Source organism: Entelurus aequoreus, linkage group LG07 (assembly GCF_033978785.1).
Source record: "Entelurus aequoreus isolate RoL-2023_Sb linkage group LG07, RoL_Eaeq_v1.1, whole genome shotgun sequence".
Taxonomy (NCBI): Eukaryota; Metazoa; Chordata; class Actinopteri; order Syngnathiformes; family Syngnathidae; genus Entelurus; species Entelurus aequoreus.
In genome coordinates this window covers 33,201,147-33,211,153 of record NC_084737.1, presented here as the reverse complement: position 1 = coordinate 33,211,153, position 10,007 = coordinate 33,201,147, and the positions used below count along the sequence as shown (strand labels likewise).

General features: G+C 37.3%; 2 protein-coding genes across 5 annotated transcripts in view; one reads left to right on the top strand and one right to left on the bottom strand.

The window, feature by feature from the left end:
* Nucleotides 1–975: 975 nt before the first annotated feature.
* On the bottom strand, nt 976–8,901 carry LOC133653696 (eukaryotic translation initiation factor 4E type 3-like). Its single transcript, XM_062053267.1, has 7 exons — nt 8,347–8,901; nt 7,337–7,409; nt 4,177–4,271; nt 4,047–4,107; nt 3,901–3,967; nt 3,646–3,801; nt 976–3,565 (listed from the first exon to the last, which is right to left on the bottom strand). The coding sequence occupies exons 1-7, from the start codon at nt 8,517–8,519 to the stop codon at nt 3,519–3,521; spliced, it is 672 nt and encodes a 223-aa protein (XP_061909251.1). The 5' UTR covers nt 8,520–8,901; the 3' UTR covers nt 976–3,518.
* LOC133653695 (serine/threonine-protein phosphatase 4 regulatory subunit 2-like) overlaps nt 8,862–10,007 on the top strand; it is a 22,651-nt gene continuing 21,505 nt past the window's right edge. For 2 of the 4 annotated variants that reach the window (XM_062053263.1, XM_062053262.1), the window contains exons 1-3: nt 8,862–9,016; nt 9,530–9,611; nt 9,756–9,926. In XM_062053263.1, the coding sequence (XP_061909247.1) occupies nt 8,983–9,016; nt 9,530–9,611; nt 9,756–9,926 (287 nt within the window). In that variant the 5' untranslated portion in view covers nt 8,862–8,982. The other 2 variants (XM_062053265.1, XM_062053266.1) reach the window with 2 other exon arrangements.

Genomic DNA, 10,007 nt, shown 5'->3' with positions numbered 1-10,007 from the left:
AATTTAGTAGGCCTTTAATTGTTGTAAAAAGAAAATATGGCTTTGTAGTCGCCAACTTTGAAATGTAACTGTTGTATTTGTGAAAATAGGGGGCAGATATAAGTTTTAAACTTATTTCTATTACTTTTCATTCATATTTTACTTTAATGTTATGTTCATTTATTTTAATTGTATTCCTTTGATTTTTTTATGAATGAAATAAATACATGAACTGAAACTGAACCATCTCAAGCTCTTAGAACATCAGAGAGTGGTCTCCTGCTGGTGCCCAGAGTCAGGACCAAACATGGTGAGACTGTGCTTCTGGAATAGTCTTCCTAAAGATGTGAGATAGGCCTCAACATTGGCAATGTTCAAATCCAAGCTGAAAACACTCCTTTTTAATTGTGCTTATGCAGCTAAATGTATTATATCTACACCCTTTGATTTGAATTATATTTTTTTATGATGATTTTATTTGTCTTTAATTTAAATTATAAATGTTTTAAATGTTGCCTTCTGTTATTTTGCTCTATAAATAAACTTGCCTGGCCTACGTATTACCAACTTTTGTATCAATGTTGTATAAAAATAATAATAATTGTTATATTAAATCATGCGTAATATTTTACAGAAATAATGAGGTGGCGACTTGTCCAGGGTGTACCCCGCCTTCCGCCCAATTGTAGCTGAGATAGGCTCCAGCGCCCCCCGCGACCCCGAAGGGAATAAGCGGTAGAAAAAGGATGGATGGATGGACATCTAGTGTGTGTGTGACAATCATTGGTAGTTTAATCTTTAAAAATAAAAAAATACAAAATGTTTTTATATTATTAATCACAGCCACAAGATGGTGACATTTTCCTTTGGTCCGCATTTCTCTAGTAGCAGGTGATATTCATTGATCATAAAGGGAAAATTGAGGGTTGATGTGGCCAGGCAACCTAATGACAAATGAATCCTGGAGACATGAGAAGTCACGTGTATTTTGGAAAGTTTTGCACTTTATTTTTCAAACACAGCTCAGACAAACAGACATGCAGAGCATATGACTACTAACATTCTTGTTTGCTGGTAAACACAAAGTACAGTCCAAGATCAACAGTTACAAAGGTCTGAGATCTTAAGAGTGAAAGGTCATCTGCATTTGTGCAAACATATGAAATTTCATCCTTGGAGATGTGAAAATAATATTTTTTTTAATTCTCATTTCAAAATCAAAGTGTCTTTAGTGTGATAGCCGTTGATTCTGCAATTAAACACATTCTAAAATGATTTAATGATCATACTAAAAAACCTGCAAAATGTTATATTAGAAGCAATCATGCTACATTCTAGGTTACAGAAAAGAAAGATTAATCTACCACAGTAAAACATACTGAGATTGTGCTTTAAAGTGTGTATTCAATCAGTAACTTTTAAAAGTTGTACAAAAACAAACATAATATAAAAACAGCACTGCCCTTTGTCAAAAAGTATGGTTTAGTTTGATCAGTTAAAGATAGTCTGACTAAAAACAAAAAAGTGCTTATTTAGGGCAGAGATTTAAACATTTCAACTAAGATCACATTTTTTTCATGTATTTTATTTTTTTGTAAATAGACTACAAATGATTGCACAATCATATTCTTTAGGAACTAGTATGTGTTGTACAGTATGTACTGAGGTCAGTGTAACAAGAACACACATATTTTTCATTCCTTATTTAACCAAAAGACGATTAAAAAAAACCCTGTGCAGTTAAAATCTGCTAAAGTTGTAGCGGTTAAGTATACCTGACTGCATTCAGTATAAAGAACATTACTTTGGCCTTATGGGAAACAAATGTGATTTTATCTTAGCTTTGTATGGGGTCCAGAAAATACACTGAACATACCACAACAAATAAAATCCCATACCTATACAAATGCTGTGATGTTTCGGTTACATTTTTGCACAGATGTTCAATATCAAAAGAAGTTACTAATAAACTAGGTGAATAAAGCAAGCAAAATATATGCAGACATAAATAATAACAGTAGTTTGGATGAGCAATACATTAGTGCCTACATTTTGATGACATTAAAACTACAGTAATACCTCAACTTACAAGCTCAATTTGTTCTATGACTGACCACTTAACTGGATACACTTTACATTATTATTATATTACTTTATAAAACTACTGTAGTTGTTTGTACTACTATTGTATTGTTTTTTTAAACAAAATGTATGAACTGGAAATGTGTTGTTCTTTTTAAAAGGCATAATACTTGTTAACATTTTGGTGTTTTTGGGCGGGCCAAGCAACGATTAAGTTGATTTCAATAAATTTCAATGGGCAGGGATGATTTAAAATTTGAGTGTTTTGAGTCACGAGCCTGGTCGTAGAACCAATACAGCTCATACGTTGAGGTACTACTGTACTGATGGGGCTCCTAACTGGAAATACCTGTATCTCAAATCAACGTCACCCATTGAAATCAATTTAATTGGCAATTGTCCACCCGTCCCCCATAAAACGCAACCTTTTGACATGTAAGATGCCTTTTAAAATTAAAAAAAACGTTTTTAAATAAGAAATATTGTATAAAAACAATACAATAGAATGCACTACAAACAATATAAAGTAAGGTAATGTGTCACATTTTCCTTGGAGAGTTGGCTTCTACAAGATACAAGGATTTATTTATAGTCAACCCATCCAACAGGACAAGGGGCAGATGGGTGACCACAATATTTGCTTCCAACTGTTTCTCCATTAAACACATCATCAGCAGCTTTTCCAAAATTTCATGGATAAATGTCCGCCGTTTAGATGATGTTCTAACATTGTTGGCTGGCGCTAGACTCATTTTGCTTCAGTATGATGCAGACTTGCTGTCATAGTCTGAAATTGCTTCGCCAGATTTGCTACACCTTTAGTCATGTTTTTGAAGATTTTTTTTCTTCTAAGATCTGTCCTTCACACTTAGTTTCTCACTTGGGACGGTATAGCTCGGTTGGTAGAGCGGCCGTGCCAGCAACTTGAGGGTTGCAGGTTCGATCCCCGCTTCCGCCATCCTAGTCACTGCCGTTGTGTCCTTGGGCAAAACACTTTACCCACCTGCTCCCAGTGCCACCCACGCTGGTTTAAATGTAACTTAGATATTGGGTTTCACTATGTAAAGCGCTTTGAGTCACTTGAGAAAAAGCGCTATATAAATGTAATTCACTTCACTTTACTTCACTACTTCCCATGGTTGAAAAAAAAAGTCATGTTCATCTCTAGCTATGAGCTAATGCTTATACACGAGATGTTTTGGGCGGATCTTGCTGGGTTCACTATGACGTTTACAACGCCAACTTATGGTGGAGATGTGTGTATCTCAAATTTTTGCTGGCAATTTAAACCATAACAATAAGCCGAGACAGTTGTTATCTCAAAACACTCTAAAGTTGTAATTGTAAGTTGAGGTACTCTTAAGTTGAAGTACCACGGTATATGAGATTCTGCTCAACTGCTTTCAAATGTGCCCAAGTATTATAATCCACAAATGTGCTTTAAAGTGTAAAATGTGCTAGTATCTTGATCGACCTCCTTCAAAAGCGTGATGCTCCTGATGAGCTGCAATGAAAGCATTTGTCAGCATTATTTACATGTATAAGCTCGACATCATTGTTGAAACACAAAATGGAAATACTCACGTTTGTAAAACACTGCTTTAAATTGCGTCTGTGGTAGGAGCTTGTGGATCCTCCCTAAAATGTTGGACTCATCAGCACGGGAAGCATTTCCATTCCAGACCTGAACGACATCTTCTCTGTCTCTTACACTGACGCTGACCCCGACCACTTCATCGTCTGTGAGTCACAGCGAATAAATTGAATATTGACTGCAGATTATTTTTGCCCTACGGCCACAGTTGTTTAAACAAAACATTTACTAATGAAGAACTTCACCTGCAGCACAATAATCGCTAAACTGTTCCCCAATAGTGGCCAAGAGCAATTCCTTCCACACGGCAGCCTGAAAACATGAAAGCAATGTTATTACCCTCTACAGACAATGGGAGTTATTTCATCATTTTATTAATTACATTACTCACAGTGCACTCTTTTGGTACTTTCAACCTCCAAACCCCACCTTTAGCATTGCTTTCTTCTTCCCTGCAGACAACATTGTAAATACGTAAATATAAGTATTCACTCCATAAATTTATAGTTAATTGTACACACCAGAGTGGTTTTCTTTCACCTCTCATAAGGTGATAGCTGCACCTCAGAGGCAAGATGGCGACACTGGGTATGTTGTTGAAAACTCTCCAAAAGTTCTAGAGGAAACAAATATTTTATTTGGCCCGTTTACTGGTCAAGGAAGTAGAAATCGTGTCAGCTTGTTAATATTTCACATTTTATTGTGTGGAAATCCCAGCTACAGGATTTTATTGTGCTTTATTGCACTGGGAACTTGGAATCTAAAAGATTATACTATTAATATATTTAGTCCTGGTTAGGGGTATTCAGATGAGGGATTTACAATGCGCTGCCTATTCTGATCATCCATGATACCAATACTGATCACATGTATTAACAGTGCATTTATCAACATACTTATGGTGAGTGCTATTGGCAATTTAACAATTTATCAGCACAATATTTGAAATAGTTTCTTATTCTGTTTTGTTACATACATTTGGTTGTTTGAGGAAAATAAATCAATAGTACACAATAACTAAACAAAACCAAAAACAACTATTACCCATTGAAATCATGTATGCCCTCAAAGCCCAGGGAATTATTTTCTGAATTTGTAAATATTAACAAAAATGATTAAAAAAAATATTTTGAAAAATTCTACATATTGATCTAATCATTCTAGTATCAATTACTGTTTATACTGATATTACTCTTTGTGTTGACACCATTAATTTATGGATCGATCCACCCTCCTTGTGTGTAGTGTACTGACTGTGACAATGCTGACACAGCAGCAGTTGTTATTCTATTATCCTCTTTCTATACCAGAGGTGTCCAAAGTGCGGCCCGGGGACATTTGCGGCACCCAGCTTGTTTTTTATTGGCATGAAACATATTTTAAAGACAGAACATTAATTGCACACACAAAAAAGAATATGCAATTTTGGGAGAAACTGCGTTTGAATGCTGAAATGTGTAAGCAGCTGAAATGCGCGAGTCAAACTTAAATGCTAACATTAGCATGTTAACAGTTGGAATGTATCATGTACTAGGTCATATGACTATGAAGCATACGCATGTAAAATTAGCTATAAAAGTTAGCGTGTCAAGTACCAAGTGATATGACTCTGAGGTGATCGGCTGCAAAATTACCTAAAATAGTTAGAATGCTGATGTTAGTATGCTAGAATGTTAACGTTAACATTTTAACAGTTAGCATATGTCAAGTACCAAGTTATATTACTCTGAGGTGTTCGACTTAAAAAATGGCTAGAAAAATTAGTATGCTCGAATGCTAATGTAGCATGTGTCAAGTACCAAATTAAATAAGTCTGAGGCTTTCGGATGCAAAATTGGCTAAAAACAGTTAGCACACTGTTAGCATGCTAGCATTCTAATAGCCTGTGTCAAGTACCAAGTTACACACTGGAAAAATGTCCCTCTTTAAAAGAGTATATAAAAAAAGAAGTCATTTTTGCTTGTTATGAGTAAAACAAATCTGTTAATGGAACAAGTCAAAATTTTGTTGGTAAGATTTCTTGAAATAAAACAATATATTTAAGCTTTAAAAAATTAAAAGTGATCTTGAAAAAAGCAACTAAAACTTATTATTAGCTATACATACCGTAATAGTATTGTGAAGTTTTGTGTCTTAAAACAAACTTGTGATGCTCAAAAGTAGTATTTTTTCCTCCGATGATCTATTGCCAAAAAACAATTCCTTACGTCGCACTGAAAAAATACTCTTCAAGGGATTGTGACTTGTATTAAGTTTGTTTAGATATTTTGACTAGAAATTAGAAATATATACAGTACTTGGAGAGATTATAATTATTTTTCAGGGTATGAGTCTTAGGCGTTCTGTTGCAAAACTGGCTAAAAAGTTAGCATGCTAATGTTAGTAACGCTGCCGGAGGCTGAGCCAATCATTGGCCACAATACTGAACAGCGCGGTCTGATTGTTTTGGTCTCGTCTAGTGGCCGATATAACTGTAACATTGATGTTTTTACTTCATTTAGCAATTTTTATGCTTAACAATGCTTAATGTAGGGCACAATTACCTAGAATATGCATTGTTACCGATAACACAAAGTTGTGTTTAGATAGTTTAGCATATTGAACGATATTGTATTGGTTTTAGTATCTTTAATGTACAATATGTATGGTGTACCCCGCCTTCCGCCCGGTTGTAGTTGAGATAGGCTCCAGCGCCCCCGCGACCCCGAAGGGAATAAGCTGTAGAAAATGGATGGATGGATGTATCAAAGTGGCCCCCGCATCCTTCAATTTTGATTTTAGCGGCACTAGCTGAAAAAAGTTTGGAAACGCCTGCTTTAGACTCATCTACTTGAAAGATTCCTGTTACCGGCAATAGCTTCTTACTTTCTGCTGTAAAGTTAAAGTCCCAATGATAGTCACACACACACTAGGTGTGGTGAAATTATCCTCTGCATTTGACACATCCCCTTGTTCATCCCCTGGGAGGTGAGGGGAGCAGTGAGCAGCAGCGAGCACCGCGCTCGGGAATCATTTTGGTGATTTAACCCCCAATTCCAATCCTTGATGCTGAGGGAGGCAATTTTTATAGTCTTTGGTATGACTCGGCCGGGGTTTGAACTCACGACCTTCCAGTCTCAGGGCGGACACTCTAACCACAAGGCCACTGAGCAGGTAAAGCAGTTCCATCTACATTTTTCAAAATGTACTAAGCACTTATTTCTTCTGTTGTTTCCATCTAGCTAACACTACATATTAGCCTACCTGCTCCTGCTTGCTCTCGGTGTGTAACATGTTTAGCCTCGTCCTAATACCTGATGATGATACTTAAGATACAAACAAAAAAAAAAGTGCTTTTTTTTTTTTTCAGTAATGGAGGTGATTATTATTAGTTTAGTGGAGCGGCGCCACACTGTGTATGGAGGTACACAATTAGCTGCTAGCTGTCAGCCAGGAGACTTAAAATATATACAATAATAGCCAGTAAGTGATCCCCATTGCCTTTAAATGGCGATCACATACTTTTTCATGAAAATCAGCAAATACTAATCGGTGGCCAATGACCTGCACATCCCTAGTCCTACTGCTTATACAATATGGACATGATGGTACGTTTGTAAATAGAGAAAGTGATCTCTTGTTGTGGTGCTGTAAACAGTGCTCATGATGGAGCCGGTTACTATAAAATGTTCTAAATCTTGCCTGGACGGTCCCCACTGTGTAGATTTTCTTCAGATTGGATTCACATTCAGCTGCTGTAGTTCCTGGTAGAGATCTGAAAAAAAATAGAGATTTATTAAATACCTTATGCATCTAAGACTAAATCACTTTGTTGACAGGGCGTGAGACACATGAACGGGCTATCAAAGAGACGGCGTGGCGGTGGGAATCAGATGACAAAACAGCAAGTAAACAACACTGACCTCATTAGACCACAGCAACCTCTAACATGTACATGACAGGGCTTGTGCAACACTTGCTGTTATTCAACATATTCGCTCTGAAATGACACGTTGACGTAGAAGTGGGGCCTAATAAGTGATCTTAAAGCATCACTACCCGGGAGTTCACCAAGTTTGCAACAATACAAAGTGATCCTAAGCAACAATAAAACGTGATCCTTAGCAATAATAAAAAAGTGATCCTAAACTAACATGTGAAGTGATAAATTATAATACCTAATCGCCTTAAATCAGGTCTAATGTGGCTGTGCTTTTATTTTTTCAGAATCCTAACAAGCAGGTGTCTTGTGAAAGTAGGTCAAAGAGAAAACCACACTCAAAGCATTTAGTTTCAATGTAATTTGTACACAGCATATTGGTAGGGTGTATTTGTTTCTTTTTAAGAAGTATCACATTTGTACGATTCAACATGTATGAAAAGGAGTAGGAAGAAGCAGATCTTATTTATCCTAGCCTTTCTCCATAATGTTTACAAATGTTGTTCATGTCCTATATGTACAAACAAATTAAGCAAAAAGGAGTTGTACAAATAAAAGGTTTATTAAGAAAAAAAAGGAATACAATGTAAATACATGTTGGTAGGATAAAAAATGAACATTGTCAGTAATAAATAGAAAATAAATAAGTTAGAACAGGCGGAGACATGTAATAAAAACAAGGAGATAATTTCAACAAAAGGCTGTTGCTATCTGTGTCATCCCCTGTCTTTGTTCTCAAATGGATAATGGCTGAATAATAACTTTAGCTTACTTGTCCAGCCAGAAGGTCCAAGCAGAATGCAAAGGTAGACTGTCGTTTTCTTTATTGTCTGAGCAACATCTCAAATCTGCTTCTCTGCCTCCGCTGTGAATGTTGGGCTCCAGGAGACTAACCGGGCTTGATGGAGAAGTCAAATGTAGCGTGGCAACGGGTACTGCTGCCATTGTTGCCTCTGTGAGAACTCCCGAGGTCTTTGTAACAACAAGACAATCACACACACAAAAAAGCAGGCAGTCTTCTAGTGACGTTGTTTCCAGCGCAGCTCCCGTGTTGCATGTGCAGGTTGTTGGGTTCAAATATCAGATGATCAGCTGCTGACTAATTGGCCGCTTTCCCCAGGTTTGTGCGTGTACAACAACAACAACAAAATATGTGAATACGCCAAACTAGAGAATTCCACGCCTGGCTTCCACAGAAAACCATACGTCGTGTACAATGTTGTGGTTGTTTCTAGTTCCAGTCCGAGTTTTCCCATTTAAAAAAAGGGCTATTTTGGACACATTGACACTTTCGTAAATGTATGACGTCACTGCGGACATGCGCAGTCTTCACCTAGGCCAGCTTTGTTGCGTTGCTACTTGCTATTGCTAACTAGCAAGTATTTCCTTCCTGTGAGCGGAGGCAGCGATGGACGCCGAAGCCTTGTCGAAAGCGTTTCAAGGCAAACTTTCCAGTTCCTACAAATACGTGATGATGATGCATTCGTGAGATTTTTTTTTTTACATTTATTTTGATACGTTCAACGGACGCGCTAATGGTTGCTAACTACGTGATCGCAACTTAGCTTACAAGCAGGCAGCAAGTGCACTGTGCACTATTCACACCCAGCAAGTTGACTCCCCCTTATTATGTGTCAGACGAATTATTGGAGACTTGACAGCAAATGGTTGTGCAAATTATAATAACAGATATGCACGCTACCAATGCAACAACTTTCAATTGAACCGCTAGTGTTTGCAATAGGTGTGTGACGATGTTATGGTGTGACGTTTACTTGTTTTTAACCCTGCCAGTCGACTCATCTTGGCCAGATCATAGTGTAAGACCACCAGTTGCCGCAAACAAGCATTTCAGCTATTTTTATTCGCACTGATTGTGTCCTAGCTGAACATCCAGTAAGAGTATTGTGGGCTTCAGTTAGAATTATAACATTTTCGAATATTGTAATTTGCAGATTTTGAGAAGAAAGCGAAAAGGGATGCCATGCCCGTGTTGGAGCAATTCATGTGTCAAGTTGCCAAGACGGGGGAATCAATGTGAGTTACTACGACCAACACTAATTTAATGTTGACAGTTTGACACATTTAGTTTCAGTTGTGTAAACAATCGGCCAGCTAGTCCAGTTTGCCATTATTCTTGTGCATTCTTCACCGGAGCAAATCTGTTCTGATCTCTCCTAGGATCCCATGGTCACAGTTCAAATCCTACTTCATGTTTAAATTAGAGAAGGTCATAGATGATTTTCATACATCCACGCCGGAGCAGAGAAACCCACACAATCCCAATGTAGAACACATTCCTTTCGAGGAGATGAAGAACAGGATCTTAAAAATTGTTGACAGCTACAATGGGTGAGTGAGGCTGCCGGATGATTGCCATTACTGTATGTTACACCCAAGTGTAACATGTGACAGGCTATACGGTATATTTTT

Bases quoted from the DNA above. Each gene is read 5' to 3' on its own strand.
- LOC133653696 (XM_062053267.1), bottom strand. From the start codon at position 8,519: ATGGCAGCAGTACCCGTTGCCACGCTACATTTGACTTCTCCATCAAGC. The intron at 7,410-8,346 runs GTAAGCTAAAGT...ATTTTTTTTCAG, and splicing joins TGGACCTTCTGGCTGGACAA to ATCTCTACCAGGAACTACAG. The intron at 4,108-4,176 runs GTGTGTACAATT...TGTTGTCTGCAG, and splicing joins GGTGAAAGAAAACCACTCTG to GGAAGAAGAAAGCAATGCTA.